Below are 19,645 nucleotides of genomic sequence, written 5' to 3'. Positions count from 1 at the left end.
GTTGGCTCAGGTCATGGTCTCACAGTTCATGGGTTCGAGCCCCGCATCAGGCTCTGTGCTGATAGCCAGCTCAGAGCCTGGAGCCTGATTCAGATTCTGTGTCTCCCTCTGTTTCTGCCCCTCCCCTGCTTGTGTGTTCTCTCAAAAATAAACAAAAAAAACCCCAAACAAACAAAAGAAACCATCTAATGACACAACTGTCAGCCTTCTTTAATGTAGCTCAGTAGATGTTATTTCTACTTTAGACTTAACTAAGACCATCCCTTTAACTCCCGATTTCCCTAAAATACTATGTTTCAAAATTTATACCTCTAATATAATTTACTTTTAACTGAAACCATTTTGTTTAAATGTTTTACCTGTTATGTAATATGTAACTTGTCTGTTAATTTCTTCAGAATCAGCATCCGTGGTACTTAAGATGGCAGTGACACCACCTGGTGGGTCATCTTCACTCACGGTCCCTTTGTAAATCTCTGCCGTGAATCGTGGGGGGCTGTCATTGACATCAGTGACAGTAACATCCACAATGGCTGTGGAGGACAGCTGAACCTTTTCTCCATGATCGGATGCAACCACTTTAATCTGGTAATTGGCTCTCTCTTCATGGTCAAGTTCCTTGAGGGTTGTAATCCAGCCTGTCTCCATGTTAATGGCAAAAGATTCGATGACTTCTACACTTTGTGACGGATCTAGACTGTACATGACTTGGCCATTGGTTCCTGAATCTAGATCAGATGCCCTGACTTGGATGACTCTACTTCCCCCTGGCAGATTTTCAACAATAAAAGCCTCGTATGGGTTAGACTCTAAGACAGGGCTGTTGTCATTTGCATCTTTCACTTGGATACTAACATCTACAGAAGCCACCACTTCGTGGTCATCATGAGTGCACCTGGCAAGTATGGAAAACTGGTACCACTTAGTTGTCTCGTGATCAAGACTCTTTTCAAGTTTCAGTCTGCCGCTCTGTCTGTCAATCACAAAGAACTCATCCCTATTACTTTCAGGAGTATTCCCTTTGATTAGGCTGTAAAGAATGGTCCCACTATGTTCTGCTCGGATGAGGTCTATCTCTGTTCCAATAGGCATGTCTTCTGAAACCGTATAGGTATAAAACGGTTCTGAAAATTTTGGAAGTTGTATTTCTGGTGGAAGTATTTTAACATAGACAGGAACAACAGATTCTCTTGATGGAGACCCACTATCCACAGCTCTCACAAAGAAAGTAAAGAACTCATTTTCTAAGCCAATCAAGCTTTCTTTTGTAGTAATAATGCCAGACAGTTTGTTAATTTCCAAATTCTCCTGGACACTTTCAGAATCTGCTTCGATGGCATAGGTGACATCAGCATTAGATCCTTCATCAGCATCACTTGCCAAAACTTTAATGACAGACGTCCCTTTGGGAGCACTGGATCCGATGTCCACTTCATACCTGGTTGCTCGAAACTGGGGTGCATTATCATTGTCATCTGTAAGGATGACATTAATGGTGCAGAAAGCAACTTTCCCTCCGGCATCCTTAGCCATTAAACGAACTGGGATTACTTTCTCTGCTGGAGTTTCTCGATCAAGTTTCTCCAAAGTAAATATCTGTCCTCTCTCATTTGTGTAAAATCTGTCCTTGGCAAAGTCATTTACGATATGGTAAGTGATGTGACCGTAAATACCAGAATCCCCATCAACTGCTTTGACCTCGATCACCAGGGTGTGTAAGGGAGCATTTTCAGCTAACTCTACTTCATATTCGCTCTGAAGAAAAACAGGGCTGTGCAGATTGCCTCCAATTACAGTTATGTGAACCTGAGCTGAACTCCTAAAAACTCCATCAGAAACAGAAATGTTCAGACTGTAAAATGGCTTCAAGGTGTGCCGGCGCACGTTTGAGAGCGTGATGATCCCCGTTTCGCTGTCAATGACAAAATTCTTATGATCATTGCCAGACAGAATGGAATAGTCCAACCTGTCTACGTCTGAGCTGTCTGCATCATATGCTTTCACACAGGTCACGAAATGCCCATGCATGGCATGCTCACTGATTTTGGCTTCATAAATCTGTTGGTCAAACAGTGGTGGATTGTCATTGAGGTCTGTGACATCCACTGTCACAACCACATCACTGCTCAGGGGGGGCATGCCACCATCCACAGCCCGTACAGAAATCTTGTGCTGCTGGAACTGCTCGTAATCCAAAGCTCGGACGAGCGAAATGAGGCCGGTGCTGCTGTCTATGTGAAAATGATCATGACTCTTGCTATGGTTCCCAAACATATGGTATGAAATTCCTCTATTTGGTTCTGAATCAGAATCTGTCGCTCTAACTTGAACGACAGACATGCCGATCACAGCTGCCTCAGACAGGGTTGCGGCGTAAGACTGCTGAGCAAACACTGGAGGGTTATCATTGATGTCTTCCACTATAATGTCCACAAATACTTCAGCATGAGCACCGGTCAAGGAGTCAGTTGCTCGTATGCTCAGTTTATAAGCCGGGTGGGACTCGAAGTCCAGAGGGGCTATGACACTTATAACTCCAGTGTTGAAGTTAACAGTAAACTGACTGAAAGGATCTCCATCTGTGATGCTGTAGAACACTTTCAACCCTTCTGGACTGTTGGCTTGTACGTGGACAACGGGACTGTGCATCTGGATATTCTCTGGGACCTCTGCACTGTAGAAAGGTTTCTCAAACACAGGCATGGCTTTATTCATAACAGTGATCGGGACTATCACTTCAGCTGAAAAAGCTGGGTCTCCTCCATCTTTTGCAACCACTGTGACGAGATATTCTTTATTTAAGGTGTCAGGTTCAAACTGCTTTTTCAGTGAAATTTCACCTGAGGATCCAATTTGGAAATGCTCGTGGTGCTCTTTAAGGTAGTAATGCACTTCTCCATTTCTGCCACTGTCTCTGTCTACGGCGGTAATGTACCGAATAACGTGGCCCACCATGGTATCCACTTTAACAACAGCATAGTAAGGAAGGTTGACAAACACTGGTGCATTGTCATTTTGGTCTTCTACGTTGACCTTGACAATGACATGGGCCACTGCCGAAGGCTTATGTTCTCGGGTCACTTCTACTACCACATCAAATGCCTCCTGCTGTTCACGATCGAATGGTATGCCAGTGGTTGACAGAACTCCTGACGTCCGGCTTATTTTAAATCTGCGATCTGGGTTGATGATATGATAAAACAAAGGCTCGTTGATTGGGTTCCCAATGGCAGTAATGACGGCTAATGTCCTGGCCTCAGTGGAATTCTCTTTCACTACTGCAGAGTAGAGATCTTGGGTAAACTTCAGTTGACTTTCTTTGCTTTCTTTCACATTAATTCTTACAGAGGTAAAGCTTACGAATCTTCCATCAGACGCTCTAATGGTTAACTCATAGCGGCTTCTTAACTGAGTTGTGTTCTGCACTGTTATAGTACCAGTCTTGTAGTCCATGAAAAACTTCTCCCCAATGTTGCCTTCGGTGATAGAGTACATTAACTGTGAGAATGCACCTGAGTCAGCATCTGTAGCATTGACTGTGATGACTTTTACTCCTTTGTATGTTGGCAATAAAAGAGATGCTTCATATAATGATTTGGAGAACACAGGGGGGCAGTCGTTAATGTCAATTACACGTATAGTCACATTAGCTGCATACTCAGCAAATAAACGTGGTGTCCCCATGTCATGCACTTGTACAGTGAAGTGAAAAGTACTTGTTTCCTCATAGTCCAAACTTAGTACCGTGTGAATAGCACCAGTGCTAGAGTCAATAGCAAAATATTTATGTATAGACGGTTCAACAATGTGATAGACAAGCAAAGCATTTGATTCTTTGTCAGCATCAGTTGCTCGAATCACTAATGGGACATTTTTGTCTGTTAGGACCACACTGTTAATTGAAGCGGATTCGCTGACGAGTCCTGTGTACTCTGCTTGCGTAAAGACTGGCAAGTTGTCATTCTCATCCTGTAGATGCACTAGAACAGTTGTATTAGTAGACAAACCAGCCATGTTAGTTCCTTGTATTATCAATGTGTAAATGGGCAGAGTTTCAAAATCCAGGGCTTTCTGAGTGATGATACTTCCAGAATGTGGATTAATATCAAAAGCATCAGCTACATTTCCATCTTTTATTTCATACACCACTGATGACTGACTATGAGCCGTAACCATTCCGACAAAGCTCCCAATGCCAACAGTTTCGCTGATTTCAACAGAATACTCTTTTGATGTAAACTTAGGAGAGGCATTGTCAGCAATTGTGACAAAGATATGCACAGAAGTTATTTCACTCATTGGTGGGTTGCCTTTATCTGTAGCTTTTACCATTAAGTCATATTCCACTTGGCTATTTCGATCTAATTCTTTAGCAGTTTTTATTGAGCCCAAGATGGGATCAATGGTAAAAGAATTTCCAATGTTTCCTAGGAGGAGGAGGAAAAATGCATGTTAGAGAAAAATGCAAGGACCAATACAAGTAATAGTTGGAGATATAGATACAAAGAGATCTTTAAAAGTGATTATTCTGAAATTATACAGAAATTCAGGGGTCATCAACATTTGAATGGAACTCATTTCATTTTTATCCACCTGAAATGAGGCAGACTTTTCAGAGTTTTGTCCATTAAGTTATAAAAAGCAAAAAAGAGAAGAAATATTACTCTAGGTAAAGCCAAAACTCACTATCACCTGAACCAGGGATGTGTTGTGGAAAGTATGGTTACCCTTTTGTAAGACAGTTTATAATTTTCCAGTGGTCCCTCAAAAATCCTTTGAATATACTTCTTTGTTCAGCATTTATCACTTGCAAGTTCTCAAGATTCTTACTCAGTATGAAAGGGAAGACTTCAATTCACTAAGAAAATTTAACAAGGTGCAAGAGAGTTGTCCCTTATTTTAAATATTCAGGGAAGTGCTGAATGAGCTTGTGTATTATCTGCCTTACTATGTTGCTTTTGACGATTTCAGTAATATTTCCTTCTTAATCTTTTTCAGATCCATCTACCCTCTAGATCAGTGGTTCTCAATTGGGGGCAATCCTGTCTAGATGGACATTCAATAGTGTCTAGACACATTTTTGGTTATCATTATCTGGAGGGGGAGCATGCTAGTAACTCTCATTGGATGGAGATCCAGGATGCTGGTGAACATCCTACGATGCACAGGAAGGCCCCCACAACAAAGGATTTTTTATTCCCAACTGTCAACAGTGCTGAGACATATTACTCTAGAACAGACTGTTTTACTTTTTCTCTTTGGAGCTTTCCCAGCTATACTGTATGTGTCTTCTGCTGCAAATGCTACTCCATAGTAGTCCAGGTTTTGTATCATCAATTCAAATATTTCTGAAGACACCAGCAGTTTTCTGAAGTCCAGCAGTTTACCATCCCTTGGATAGATTAAGGCAGTGCGAGGGTCCTCAGATTTGATCCACCTATGCACACTCTGTCTCTGTTCTGTTTCATATCCACGAGTCCAGAATCCATTACCCTACTCACAGAATGGAGTTTATTTTCCCCAAGTGAACTATTCTACGTCCCCAAAACAAAGCTGACTTGCCACTTAACTGGTTTTTTTTTTTTTTTCAAGTTCTGTTTTCCTCTAGGTTTGCAACTGTGTGTGGCACTTCATAGGCCAAAATTACTTAGTGTGATTTGCAAACCGGGGGATTAACCAAGCAAGCATTCCTTTCTCCACATCATTACTAGTAAGCACTTCCCCTACAGCCTTCATTTCCTTCCTTTAATACATTTCCCCAAAATCCATAATATAATTTTTTCTGAGGCCAGACCCGGTCTGGTTTTCATTAAGCCTACCCGGCTCTATGACTCGGCCCCATGGCCATGTGCCATGGTCTACAAGAGGGCAGAGGCCGCGCTTTCTCCAGGACCCAAAGTCCTAAGCTGAACCCTCACCCACGAAGGGGCGAGCCACGCGGCCTCTGCACACCTCGCAGACACTAACCCTGCCTGTCCACATGTTGAGTCAACAATTCCAGATTCTCTCATTGTGGTTTGGTCAGTCACCAGAACTCTAGGGACCTTTCTCATCCTAGCTGGGTGCCACCCCAGCTTTCCAAAACTGACTTGTTTGCCTGGACTAATAGGGAGACTGAGAAAACCTGTGGACAATGGTCTTCATCCTCACCCTTTGGGGTCTCCTACTGTAAGCAGCCGACCTACCGTATATTGTGTTCAATCATCTCTTCTGCAATCCTCTTATTTTGTGTAGTGAAATCCTAAAGCTTCAAATATTCAAGGTCCTACATGGAGGAATGAATAGATTTCCTCTGCAGTGAAGCACACTGGTGGTGTGAGAACACATTACTTTCCACACGATGCGCTCCCTGCCCTCCAGCCACGTTGGCTCTTCACTCCTCATCCCAGCGAGAACACTCCCATCTCAGGATGACTCTATTTTGTGGGTTCTCTCTAGAACAGTCTTCTCCAGCTACTGTCATCGCTTGCTTCATCCATCCATCCATCCATCCATCCATCCATCCATCCATCCAGGTTTTACCCAAATGCCCCTCTGCTAAGAGAATGTGGTGAAGCTTTCCTTTACCTCCCTAATCAAAATGGCTGTTTTATCCTTATATCCTGTTTTTTCTTTATAGCACTTACTGCAACCTTCTTATTAAGTTCTCCCACTAGAAGGTAAGCCCCATTTAAGCATGGCTTGTTTTATTCATTTATCACCTGTGCCTAGAAAAGTGCCTGACACATAGGAGACACAGCCTATGTCCTTTGTAAATATTTGTTGAATGACACAACTTCTATGTGTTCATGGAAAATTAAATACCAAATGGGTGGACCAGAAGCCTGAAAAACATTAATACATTCATTAAAGCACTATATACTTTTATTTGGCTTTGTTTTTCTGCATTTTACTTCTATCACTACCAACAACCACGTTAGATTAAGCACTACATTTAAAAGTACGTATTGACAAAAGAAACACGTACTAAATGGAAATTTCTGATGAACAATTTTTATTAAAATATAAAACTCAGAAACATTATTACCTGAAGTATCCAAAGAAGAAGGTTAAACAGGAGTGCAGCTAGCCAGTTAGCAGGGGGATTCCACACACATATGTAATATGGCAGGAATCTCAGAGTGGCAGATGAGAAAGCAACATACTTATGTGGAGAAACACTAAGGGCAGCTGAGTGGCTTAAATATGGCCCTGTCTGATCCACTAACAGGTACATTCATCAACTACTAAAATACACATAAGTTATTTGTCAAGAAATTAACAGGGCAGTGGTAGAACTCTTTACTAGGCTGGGGGCTTAGTCATTCATGTTAGCTGGATATATTGGTGATTTCCATGTAGTTCTAGATTGTTCTATTTGAACTAGGCAATTATCCGGACAAACGTGAATTTGTGCCCATTAGCTGTGACTATATTACACACATACACCCCCAAAAGACATGTCAGAGAGCTCTGCACAGAAATTTATTTTTTCCCATGGTACACATGCCACAGACACCCAGTAAAGTGCTGACGGCCCGACAGGATGGCAGCCTCAAGTGTGAAACAAAGTTGTAATCGCAATTCTATTTAACCTAAGTTTGAGGAAGACAATCATTTCTCATCAATAAGGATATCTACTGAGTGTCTTCTATTTCCAGGCAATATGACAGTTTTGAAGTTATAATAATCTACTTTAAAAAAAGAAAGGAACCCCCCCTCACACACACACAGTCCAGATTATGGGGCTGATGTGTCTCTGAACACGCACGTCAGTTGTTACTGAAAATATCCTTTAATTAATTCCTTCTTCCCTGAAGACTCCTATTCAGACCAAACCTTTTGCTCAATAAATTGCTGCTAAGTAAATGTGCAGAGTTACAGCCTGAATTTATAACTAGTTTTCTGAACTTTATTAAATGTAACCTGACAAATGAAAGGCAGGTGAATAGGAGTAACATAAATGAAAGGTGTTAGGACCACTTTTCATTTCCTCCTATTCCAACAGATTCATACACACACATTCTTCTGCATTTTAACGGTAGCTGTTGCCTACAAAGCAATCTTTCAGCACACTTTTTATATTACCAAGTCGATAAAAATTATCTTCTAAAAAGTCCAAATTCTACACTGAAATAGGCCCTTGGTATGATCATTCTCAGAGTGGAGACACAGTTCCATTCTTGGAATACCAAATGACTAATCCCATCAGTCATCACAAGCATTTAAAGAATGCATGTGCCTGTAGTCAGGCACCAAGAATCACATTTTAACCACCCAGTTGTTGAAAATTATGTGAAAGCTAAGGGGAAAGTTGAAGATTTTCTCCTACACAAACCCAGGCGGATTGTCTATGAGAAAATTACTTTACTGAAGTGAGCAGGCATGCAAAAATGGAATGCACTGTTTTCTTAACAGTGAAATTTCTGACCCAGTGGAAAAACCTTCATCTTTGTTCAAGGCACTCACTACATTTTAACCTTGAACTACGGCAGCATGTAAGATTTTGTATGTAATGGACTGAATTTGGTTGTTTTGAGGGAAACAAATGATACTTCAAATATACTCAGAAATAAAAACAGTTTAACCACATAAAACACATTTTTAAAAAAAAATTATTCTCCATGTACGCAGCTTGATTATATGACCTATAGTTAATTTATACCTCTACAGCAATTCTAATGTCTAGGAAAGGCACAATTTCTAAATATGCAGAGGAATGGACTTGCAAAAAAAAAAAAAAAAATCAAGTGGATGATCTCTCAATGCTCTGAAATTGTTATAAAGACCGGAGAATGAGAGAGAGACAATATTCTCTGTACTAACAATGACCTTGAAAAACATGGAAAAAATGGAAGCTGCCTTCTTGATACTTCATCACTTGCTCACTATATCTGGCCTAAGCAGGACAAGTCCCTAATAAGCAAGATGAATTCTGACTGCACAAACCATACACCTTAAAGCCAATCCCTATGTCCATGAGGGGCTTCCCTGTGGCATGAACATACATCTGTGGAGCAGGGACAGCCGCTACCTACCAAGTTCCTAGCATGGCACCTGACATAAAATATGCCTCATGAGTCCATGGAATGAATAAATGAAAGACTCAGTAGCATCATAAAAGAGAACAGAGAACAAAAGATTTCACTTTGGAACAACAATTTCTGAGAATCCTCCCTGTCACCACCAGCAAGACCCTAGATCTCTTGCCCTGTGATACGCAGAAGAGACGATCCAGGTGGCCTTCCTTGCCTGATTCCAGCAGGCCCCTTGGGCTTTTCAACATTTCCAGTCCAAATCTCAACCCTGGGCCCTTCTGCAACAACCCAATTCCACGAATGAAACTCACCTGAAAAGGTGCAGGATGGGGCAGAAAAACTCAACCTGGAAGGGGTAAGCAGACGCAGCGCGCCCAGCACTCTGTCACGCATTTTCCTGCTCCGCCCGAGAGAAAATACTCCCTGGCTAAAAGTTATGACTAAGGCCAGTGGTTTTCTAACACCATTTCAGTTAACCAATATTACGGAGGAAAATGCTGTATGGTTAAAACATCGTCGAAATAAGGAATTGGACCAGTTTTCTTTACCGCAAGCTTCTCAGAGCCTTGAATTACGCTAATAATGTAAAACTCTTTACTGGAATGTAGGAGCCTCACCTTGCTTTCTAAAGAGCCTTCTTTCTCCTGATATGTAAAATGGTAGCTCAAGATCAATTTAAGCCATTTTTTACAGTGACACACAGAAATGTTTCTACATGTGGAATTTTAGAAAAGAAACATACTTTCTAAAGTTAACGTGCTGAGGACTCCAAAATTACCTGATTCGATCGAGTACAGCACTTCAGCATTCTTCCCTTTGTCCTTGTCCAGAGCTGTAACCTGCAGCACCACTGAGCCCACAGCTGCGGATTCATAAACCCGCCCTTCATAGGAGGAACTCGTGAACCAGGGGGCGTGGTCATTTGTGTCGCTGACATTGACAACAATCCGTGCAAAGTTGCGCTTCACGGGAACATCTTGATCCCGTACCTGAAAGATCCAATACATCATCAATCCTATGGGGGAGGGGGGATCCCTATGTGGGATTAAAAATCACTGTCAAACACACGAGGCTGTTCAGAAACCAAACAGTGCCCAAGGAATGAGCAGAAAGCCGTACCATGACCGTAAGAACATGCTGGTGGGTGGCCTCATGATCAAGTGTTTCTGAGGTATAGAGAGCGCCTGTTGCAGGATCAAGACGAAATTTCTTGAGACTCAACGGATCAATGCTGCTCTGCAGGGTATAGATGAGCTTGTTTTTCTCATCCTTATCCACAGCACTGATCTGCAGAATTTCTGTTTCGGGCACCGTGTCTTCAGGAATAACCACTTCGTATTTTGATGTAGAAAACTGAGGACGATGGTCATTTGTATCTATTACTTTGATGAATACCTGTAAGGACAAAAATGACTCCTGTTATAATATCCTTAATTACGATATTTTAATATTTATAGAATCAAGGAAAATATCAGGTGCACATTGAAAGGAAAAGGATTTAGCAAAATGAAATACAAAAGTGAGAAATAAAAGAAACCTAGAATAAAAAAAAATCTTTAAAGTTTTTCATTGTTTATTACCTGTATGAGCAAGATAATGGAGACCTTTCTAAATTCTTGAAAGTGACTTTGGAGGGCATATGTAACACCTTTCACATGCTTCTTTCTGAATGTATACTTAATTTCTCTTAGGTCATCACAGAGAGAGATTTCTAGGGCACTCATGGAAGGGTAACAGAGAATTTACTTGAGCAGGGTTTACAGAAAACTAATTTCCTGTATCAGATTTGAATCCACAACCACCAAGCTAGTGAGGAGGGTATGGTACTAGATGATTACTATATTTATCTATTTAAATTTTTTAGATGATTACTAGTATTTAAATTTCTTGTTCTAATCTTTGGGACTCCAAATTCCTATTGATGAATTAAAAATGTGCTTTAAGATCTCCATTACATTTCTGTGACCGTAAAACTTACATATAAACAGTAAACACATTTATTTCCTAAAAGCAATTTAAGTACAATGGAAAGATCAACTCTCTTAAATATGTCATCACAGGGGCACCAAGGTGGCCCAGTCAGTTATATATCTGACTCTTGACTTTGGCGGCTTCAGTCATGATCTCATGGTCGTGGGATCGAGTCCAGTGCAATCTGCACTGGGCATGGAGCCTGCTTGGGATTCTCTCTCCTTCTCTCTGCCCCTCCCCCACGTATACTCTCCCACTCTCTCTCTAAATAAGTAAGCATAGAATAAAAACCTTAGAGGGTCGGGGGGGAAGCCAATGTTAAAAAAACTTAGTCCTAAGCTGAATTAAAAATACTTTAACAGTAAGAGGACTACTTTTCAGATTGAAAAGATGTGTGTGGATAAGGCACAGGGCACATCACCACCGACCGTAAATAAGATGGTTTAGTTATGAACAAGAAACCTGAGCTGCATTAGCCTGTTTAGAGTAAAGAGGTTCGCTGGGCCCAACGGCCCAGCAGGCGCCAGTTCCAGGAACGCAGAGGTTACTGTCGAGCACACGGGTACAGACGTGTGACCTGGAGGTCTTCCCATGGAGATCACCAATGTCCTCGTAAAACACTACAGCATCACTGATGGATCTGTAACATTAAACTTTATATACATACTAAATGCATTCACTAAACCATAGAAAGGTTTTATGCAAAAGTTATGTAAATATTGAAAACTACGGACCATTTTGAAAAGCTCAATGATGATCCAGAGGAGGTGGTTATAATTTCTCTAAGTTAAACATTATATATATTCATTTCCACTATAAACATATATTATTTTTCTAATGGAGTTACTGTTGGGCAGAGGAAGTTTAATCTTGCTCTAAAGTCAATTAATCACAACTAAACAGGAGCAGCTAATGAAACAACCATTTGTGGTACAGCAATTCAACTGAAACACGGTCACAGGGGCCCTTACACACTCAGCACTCACCTACACATCACTAAGGGGCAAATAAATGTGTTAACAGCCCCTGCCCTGGGCAGCTTACAACTGCTGCAGGAAATGTCTTACCCATACAAAGCCACGCATTATTAAGTAAGTTAGCAAGTAACTTTTTAGGAGTCCAGAGACGGTGTGGGATGTTTGAAAGCTTTTAAGGAGGAGGTAAACCTTTGTGCCGATGATCAACGTATACTTGGATGGGGGAGGGGGGTGATCCTGGTCAGACGTGAAGTTAAGAAGTAGCATCAAACATCCTAGCTCTCGGAGACGGGAGAGAAGGACATGGAACTCAGAGATGGTGAAGGAGAAGGGGCGATCCGGGATGCAGAGCCTTGAGAACAAAAGTTCCTATGTGCTTTGAACTATTTGATCAGAGGAAACTCCTCTTTACCTCCTCTTCTCAACTGGCAGACCATTCTGGTACTGGGCAGTGTAAGATGAATCACAGGGACGGAGAATGGGAACAGGGAGGTGCCTCAGGTGTCAAGTGGGGACAGGAGTCCAAACCAGTACTGACACGCAATAGCGAGTGCTCTGTGGGAGCACACGGGCAACCGGTTCCAGGGCCTTCAAGCACGAGCACCCCGTGTGCGACCTCACTCACCCCTCAGAAGTGCCTCTGAGGACAAAGTCATGATGCCCAGTTTCCAGATGAGAAAAGAGAAACAGAGAGTTTTAGCCACTTGCTCATGGATACAGTTAAAAAATTCAAACTAAATGACCTGTGCATGATTTTGATTGATGCTTGAGGGAAACCAGAAGAAAACATGAAAGCAAAGCTGTTTCAAAGAAAGAAAAAAGCCTTAACTGGATTTGCTAAGTTACCTTGGGATACCAGATAAAGCAAAGTGACTTGAGTCAATACCGCCAGCATCGTAGGCAGAAAATGGCAGGACAGGAAAGCTTGGAGCAGCGCTGTTTCAAGAGGGTACTGGGGTTTACACTGTAACCCCCCCCTCAACTCTGCGGCCGATGCACCATGGCTTAACCCCAAATCCCCAAGTCTCCCCCAAATCTCCGATCTGACATTGGCTACGAACCTCAATCCAACAAAACTTACCCTGTTGGTTCCGGAGTTTTACCTACAAACCTGAATCTACTGGGCTGTGTCTCCGGTACCTTATCTACCCGGTTCTGAGCTCTGTGACGCTCTTCAGGTTCACACTCACATTCCTGTCTCCCTGCCCTTTGCCCCACATGGAAATGTAAACCTAAGTACTGACTGTCCCCTTTGTCCCACACTGTAACGGGTCAGTCTGGGCTCTGTAAGCACTCTCTGATATTCTGACCACCTCTCCCATCAGCATTTCATTAGAATACCCTCAAGACCCTTTGAAAATGACTCAAAGTAAGTTACAGAAGTATAAATGAAGGACTGAAACTGAAGACATTCTGCTTCCTTTGAAAACACTAGAATCTATTTCCCGGGTGCTGTGGGATATTTTAACCAACCTGCACCACATTTCACACTAAGCTTTTAACTGTACTACCTAACACCACAATTACTTGGGGAGGGGCACACTGCTAACCACTCACTTATATAATAAGTGAAAAATGCCACAGTAAGCAGATCATCTTCATTAATGACAACGCTTGGCACAGAGAACCATTTTCACTGCTTATTAAGTTTCTTTTGCTAGATTTCTAGCTAGTGGATTATTTGAACTGGTCCATATAAAGTTATGTTCTTTGAACCTTTCAAAATTTATCCTGTTCAATTTATTATACTTCTTGAGAGTTTTAGTCTTATGTTCAAGCTCTAAAGCCTAACTTATATAATGGGAACAGTTACCAACAAAAATGAAATTTTAATACTGTACTAAAACTTTTACATGAGAATCTCAAAATGGCCCCAAAGCATGGTACATATGTCAGTGTTAAATACACTAAAAATCACAAGCATTTAGAGAAAGGAATATGATCATTTCATAACAAGCTCTAGATTATCTACTCACTTATTAATTGAAAAGACATCACAGACTCTTTTAAGTCTTCAACTAAATGACTCCACAGATGATCTGTCTCATTTCAGATTTAAAATAGTATAATCTAGGGGCGCCTGGGTGGCTCAGTCGGTTAAGCATCCGACTTTGGCTCAGGTCATGATATCGTGGTTCGTGGGTTTGAGCCCCGCATCGGACTCTGTGAAGACAGCCAGCTCAGAGCCTGGAGCCTGTTTCAGATTCTGTCTCTCCCTCTCCTCTGACCCTCCCCTGCTCATGTTGTCTATCTCTCTCAGAAATAAATAAAACATTAAAATAAATAAATATATTAAATAAAATAGTAAAATCTAAATACAAAAAACTGGTCTGGTTAGGGCACCTGGGTGGCTCAGTTGGTTAAATATCCAACTTCAGCTTAGGTCATGATCATACAGTCTGTGAGTCTTGAGTTCCACATCAGGCTCTGTGCTGACAGCTCAGAGCCTGGAGCCTGCTTCAGATTCTGCGTCTCCCCCTCTCTCTTTCCCTACCTTGCTCATGCCCACTCTCTGTCAAAAATAAACATTAAAAAAATAATAACAAAGATAGAAAACTGGAATTCAGGAGGATTTTATCTTTTAGTATTTAATTTTTTCCCTTTTCAAGGTACAGCAGATTATGAAAACCTCTGCTTCTACCATCCTAAGGGAAGCTCCAAGGGTGCAGGATCTTATTTCCTAGCATTCAGCTTCTACAACAATACTTGCCATGAACGAATGTCTAACAAAATTCTCTAACAGTCCACAATGAGAATCAAACAGACTTTAGGCTTAACTTATAGGGTTTTTAACAATTAAATTTGAAATCCCAGTAATCTGGCTATCTCTTATCATCAGATAGGAACAAAGATGTTACATGAATTATGACAACAATTTTCCCATTTTATACAGCCCTAGTTAAAGGAGCCGGCGGGGGGGGGGGGGCAAGGTAAAAAAAAAAAAAAGTGATTTTAAAACCTAATTCATCACTTTAACAAGCTTCAATGAAAATGACTCAGACAATCTGTCCTCAATAGTGATATATTTCATATTAATCCTGTTCAAAATCGGTACTGAAAATGAAATTATCAAAATTAAAAGATTTTGATAATTAAAATTAGGGCTTTTTTAAAGTCTTCTTTCAAAATTTCTAAAACTGACTATTTACATGCTAAATCTAAACTGAGATTTGCAGTTAATTTTCTCTCCCTAAACAGAGAAATCCTTGGTGTGTGTATGTGTAAACTCTAACAACACAGTAACTCAGACTGGGAGCCTCCGAGGGCAGAGTCAAGTGCTCATACAGCCCGCGGACCCCGAGTATCAGGTCATACTAATCCTTCTGCGACAAATGCACGGTCAGTCAGTCACCTACCTGTGTAAGTATAGTGGTGGTTCCGTCCGTGGCTTCCACCGTGAGGTTATAGTTTGATTTTTGTTCTGCATCAAGAGGTGTGGCAACAATGACGGTTCCGGTGCCCTTGTCCACATCAAAGTGACTGTCATAGTTGCCACCTAGGTTAAATTAGGACACACGGAAAAGTAAAAACAGGTCACAGGATGACAATCTGTCATTTATTTTGTGGCTTTCTACTTCTGAATGGCGGGGGGCAGAGGGGGAGGAACACTTCTGATACTGATCAAGGTGATTCCCAGGAGTTTTCATTTTGAAAGACAAGAAGAGAAAGGCCAATTAGAAAGACGATGCTTACTAATGCAAAGGTAAGCCCTAATTGTCAAGGAAGCTAATAACTGAGAGGAAAGCAAGGAAGCAACTCTAAAAACAGAAAAACATTGCGCATACTGCCAATGAATTACTTTCGATTTTTTCAGGGGTTCTGAACAGGTCTTTAATTTATATACCTCAGTAGCTATATAAAGCATCACTTACTAACCAAAATTGGCTATTTAATTACTCAAAAAGAAACCTGTGACACCTGGGCACTGCCCTAATAAATTAACTATTCAAAACAAATTTGACTCTGAAAAAAATAATGGCAGTTAACATCAATTAGCCCTGGCTCTTATATACTTGAGAAGAAACTTTTCCCGTTGTTGCCAAGGACGAAGCTTAACGAAGTAGAAGTTTCTGTGCTACTCACATTATCCAAATGCATTCCCAATTATATCCCAGATAAAACTCTTTTCAAATCCATTGACTTGAAATACTTTTATCGATGAAGTGAAATGGAATGAACATAAAAGCTTAATGTCATGATGATGTTCTATTACAAATCTCACCAGAAAGCAAAACGAACCACACAAAACCCCACAATCTTCAGTTAAACCTAAAACGCAGGATGGTCTGGAGATGTAGGAGACGTCAGCACGTTTGCAACTGGAGGGGTGGGACCATGCACACACCATGAAAACAAAGGGCAATAAGACAGTCACTGGAAATAAAAAAAAAAAGTTCCCAAAACTGATGCTTTTATCTTAGATCTCATAATCTGGGGCAAATTATGTGATCTCAGCAGATACCTTCTGCTGTACAGTTCAGGTCACAAGTCATCTGCAAGATGTGAAACACTTCTCTAGCAAGGGTGTCTCCTGGCACAGCCAAAAAGGAACAAGCAAGCGTGGAAGGCAAGCACAGAACAAGGAAGAACAGTCAATCAAACTTGTTCCCAACGCAGTCAGTGTCACACGGAGAAGTTACACACGGCACAACTGTAGACTGCTCGTCTGGAAACATGACAGTAATTAACAGAGGGCACACAAACCACTCTGACTGTAGTTAATCATAAAATTAATTTTTTTCTTTTAAACTAAAGTAACGGCGGGGGCGCCTGGGTGGCTGAGTCGCTTAAGTGTCAGGCTCTCTTGGTTTCAGCTCAGGTCATGATCTCACAGTTTGGAAGTTCGAGCCCCGTGTCGGGCTCTGCACTGATGGTGTGGGGCCTGCTTGGGATTCTCTCCCTCTCTCTGCGGGCTCTTTCTCAGAATCAATCAATAAATTTTAAAAAAATAATAAAAATAAGGTAATGGTTTCATAGGTGTTGACGACACCAACAATTTCATACAATGACCGAAACTGGGACAACAGCTTAACTGTCTGGTGTGGAAAATGAAAGAAGTGAAGCCTTTGCCACCTGCACCCTGTGGGCCTGGGAGCCTCCACCCCATCTGCTTCAACCTGCTGGGACAGCATGTGGGTATGGAGGGCGGCGAAGGGACAGAGAGGGAAAAAGGAACATAAAGGTCCAAATGGAGATGAGTCGCAATACATACTTTTGCTATGAAGTATCTTTATAATTAATGTAATGTGAAGAAATAGAATTTAAAAAACTTAAGATGTCAAAGTTTAATGTGAATTTTTTTTAAGTATGTTCAAATAAGGTAGTATGTTCTACGTCTAAACTAAATGACCCCCCCCCCCCAAAAAAAGGGAAAACTGACTTAGGCATGTCATTTTTATTACAGGGTCATTTAACCTAGTGAACACTGCTTCTCACATTCCCAAAAAGTGGTAAATCAAACTTAAAAAGGCCATAGTTGGCACCACCATTTTTAAGTTATACAAATAAAATTTGTAAGCTTATTCCCTATAAAATACTGACATGAGACAGTCACACAGGCAGTTATTTTAAGCATTCAAACCATATTCACTAAAAATAGCAATGTGCCGTATGTTATGTATCAAGAAGGAAAATTTGCTTTTGAACCAAAAACATTCAAATTTCTAACTCTTGGATGGATTTTTGAAAACCTTATTTTTCTATTAGTGATGCACGGCACCTATTTTAAACAAGTTGAATACATGCTGGATATTACAACACATTTGCAATCAAAATACTTCAATTTAAGACAAATTCCCCACTTCTAGGTCTTGCTCCCAATTTTAAACCCTGAAATGGACAAAAAAAAATCAGAAGGAGACAGGTTCTCAAAGACAGAAATCAAAGACAAGACAGGTTCTCCTCAATGTAACTTACACACGGACAACGAAAACTTGGAGCAATACTTACCAATGATATCAAACCAAAGAGGTGTGCCAGGAGGCTCCACAGATATCACTCCGATCATGTGAGCGACTGGGTCACTTTCCATGACAGTAAAGGTAAAAAACGGTTCTTCAAATGAAATGGGCTCCAGGGATGGTTTGGGTTTGGAAATCCATTCAATGTGGAGCCGCGTGGTTGATGACTTTTGGGGGCGACCATTATCAACTGCCTTAATCTATAAAATGTACGTAGAGGGGATAAAAGAAGCAAATTGGAAGTTACATCCATCACTGAAGCACAGGTCAGTTTGGTCTTCGACTAAGCCAATTTCAAACAGTATGTGTATTTGTGTATTCCCCACGTTTAAGGTTTGATTAGAAAGAGCAACCTCTTAGGGTGCCTGGGTGGCTCAGTTGGTTAACCATCTGACTTTGGCTCAGGTCATGATCTCACGGTTCATGGGTTTGAGCCCCGTGTCGGGCTCTGTGCTGACAGCTCAGAGCCTGGAGCCTGCTTTGGATTCTGTGTCTCCCTCTCTCTCTGCCCCTCCCCTGCTCACACTCTGTCTCTCTCTCTCTCAAAAATAAACAAACATTAAAAAATTAAAAAAAAAAAAAAAAAGCAGCCTCTTCACGCCACACTCAATGTAAGTAATAACTGGAGTGACAGCTGAAAAGGACAACCTGTCACATTTCCCCAAGTTAGGTCACAAACACTGAGGCTACTTATTGAAGAAAGAAGAAGTTATAAGAGAAGTGACAGAGACCGGATTAATGGTCAAAGTGTGTAAGAAACTCAAAGACTAGATCTTAACTCACTGAAAGAATATCATATTCTCTGGCTCCAGAGAACTTCTTGGATGAAACCACTCCAGTTTTCGGCTCAATAAAAAATTTGCCATGCTCGTTTCCGTCTTCGATGCTGTAAGAGATTTCTGCATTGGGACCTTCATCTTTGTCCGTAGCGATAACTCGGTAGATGGGCTCGCGCTTGGCGTTTCGTTCTCGTTCTGGTCTCTCCCGCTCTGGGAGTCTGATTTTGTAGAACTTTTGTAGGAACTGAGGTTTGTTGTCGTTTTCATCAAGGATTTTCACAATTACTCTTGCAATGGTGGATTTGGGGGGGCTACCGTTGTCTGTCACGGTAACCTGTGTGGGGAAGGGAGCAGGTCAGGAGAGGTTTTTAAAAACAGAACTATATACAAAGTGACCACCTTCCTCCTAATTAAGGATAACCCGCAGGTGCACAAACCGCTACATCTCACCCAGTTCTATGACACATACCATCTCCTTTCCTGACAACAAGAGGCGAGGCGACACGTCCCATTCAGACAGGGACCCGCGGAGCGAGGCCCGGGCTGAGGAGGAGGCAGCGCGAGCCCCGGCTCTCCCCTGGCCACGGGGCCTCTCCCTGCGCGGCCGCAGCTGTAACGCGAACGTCGCCAAAATGGCGAACTATCAAGAATGTCTTCTTTTGAAGCCAAGGAAGAGCTACAGGAAGATTCTGCTTTTCAATAGAGCCCTCTGAGGAATAACATACACTCTATACCCTTAAAAATCACATCTCCACATACTGCATTAAAAACTTTCCTTTTTGAGCTAAATCACCAACTTAAAATATGTGCAAAGTCACGCGCCTTTTCATTCTAGCTGTCACCCTTTTGTTCTGTCTGGTTCTGTTCTTGCACAGGAGCCTTCCACGTTTAGCAGGGCAGACATAAAAATTGTCATTCCAGACCCACTTATTATTAAGATT

The 19,645-nt window shown here is 41.5% G+C and overlaps 1 protein-coding gene across 3 annotated transcripts in view; it reads right to left on the bottom strand.

Moving 5' to 3' along the window:
* The window catches only part of FAT1 (FAT atypical cadherin 1), a 127,920-nt gene that overhangs the window by 28,155 nt on the left and 80,120 nt on the right, over positions 1-19,645 (bottom strand). For all 3 annotated transcript variants that reach the window (XM_039241195.1, XM_039241194.1, XM_039241196.1), the window contains exons 5-10: positions 18,709-19,038; positions 17,915-18,125; positions 15,322-15,461; positions 10,137-10,412; positions 9,796-10,006; positions 360-4,427 (exon numbers count right to left, since the gene is read on the bottom strand). In XM_039241195.1, the coding sequence (XP_039097126.1) occupies positions 360-4,427; positions 9,796-10,006; positions 10,137-10,412; positions 15,322-15,461; positions 17,915-18,125; positions 18,709-19,038 (5,236 nt within the window). The remainder of the gene's footprint in view (positions 1-359; positions 4,428-9,795; positions 10,007-10,136; positions 10,413-15,321; positions 15,462-17,914; positions 18,126-18,708; positions 19,039-19,645) is intronic.

Source organism: Hyaena hyaena, unplaced genomic scaffold (genome assembly GCF_003009895.1).
Source record: "Hyaena hyaena isolate Hyena2069 unplaced genomic scaffold, ASM300989v1 scaffold_190, whole genome shotgun sequence".
Taxonomy (NCBI): Eukaryota; Metazoa; Chordata; class Mammalia; order Carnivora; family Hyaenidae; genus Hyaena; species Hyaena hyaena.
Note: the sequence above shows the minus strand (reverse complement) of the source record. Positions and strands in the feature narration are given on the sequence as shown.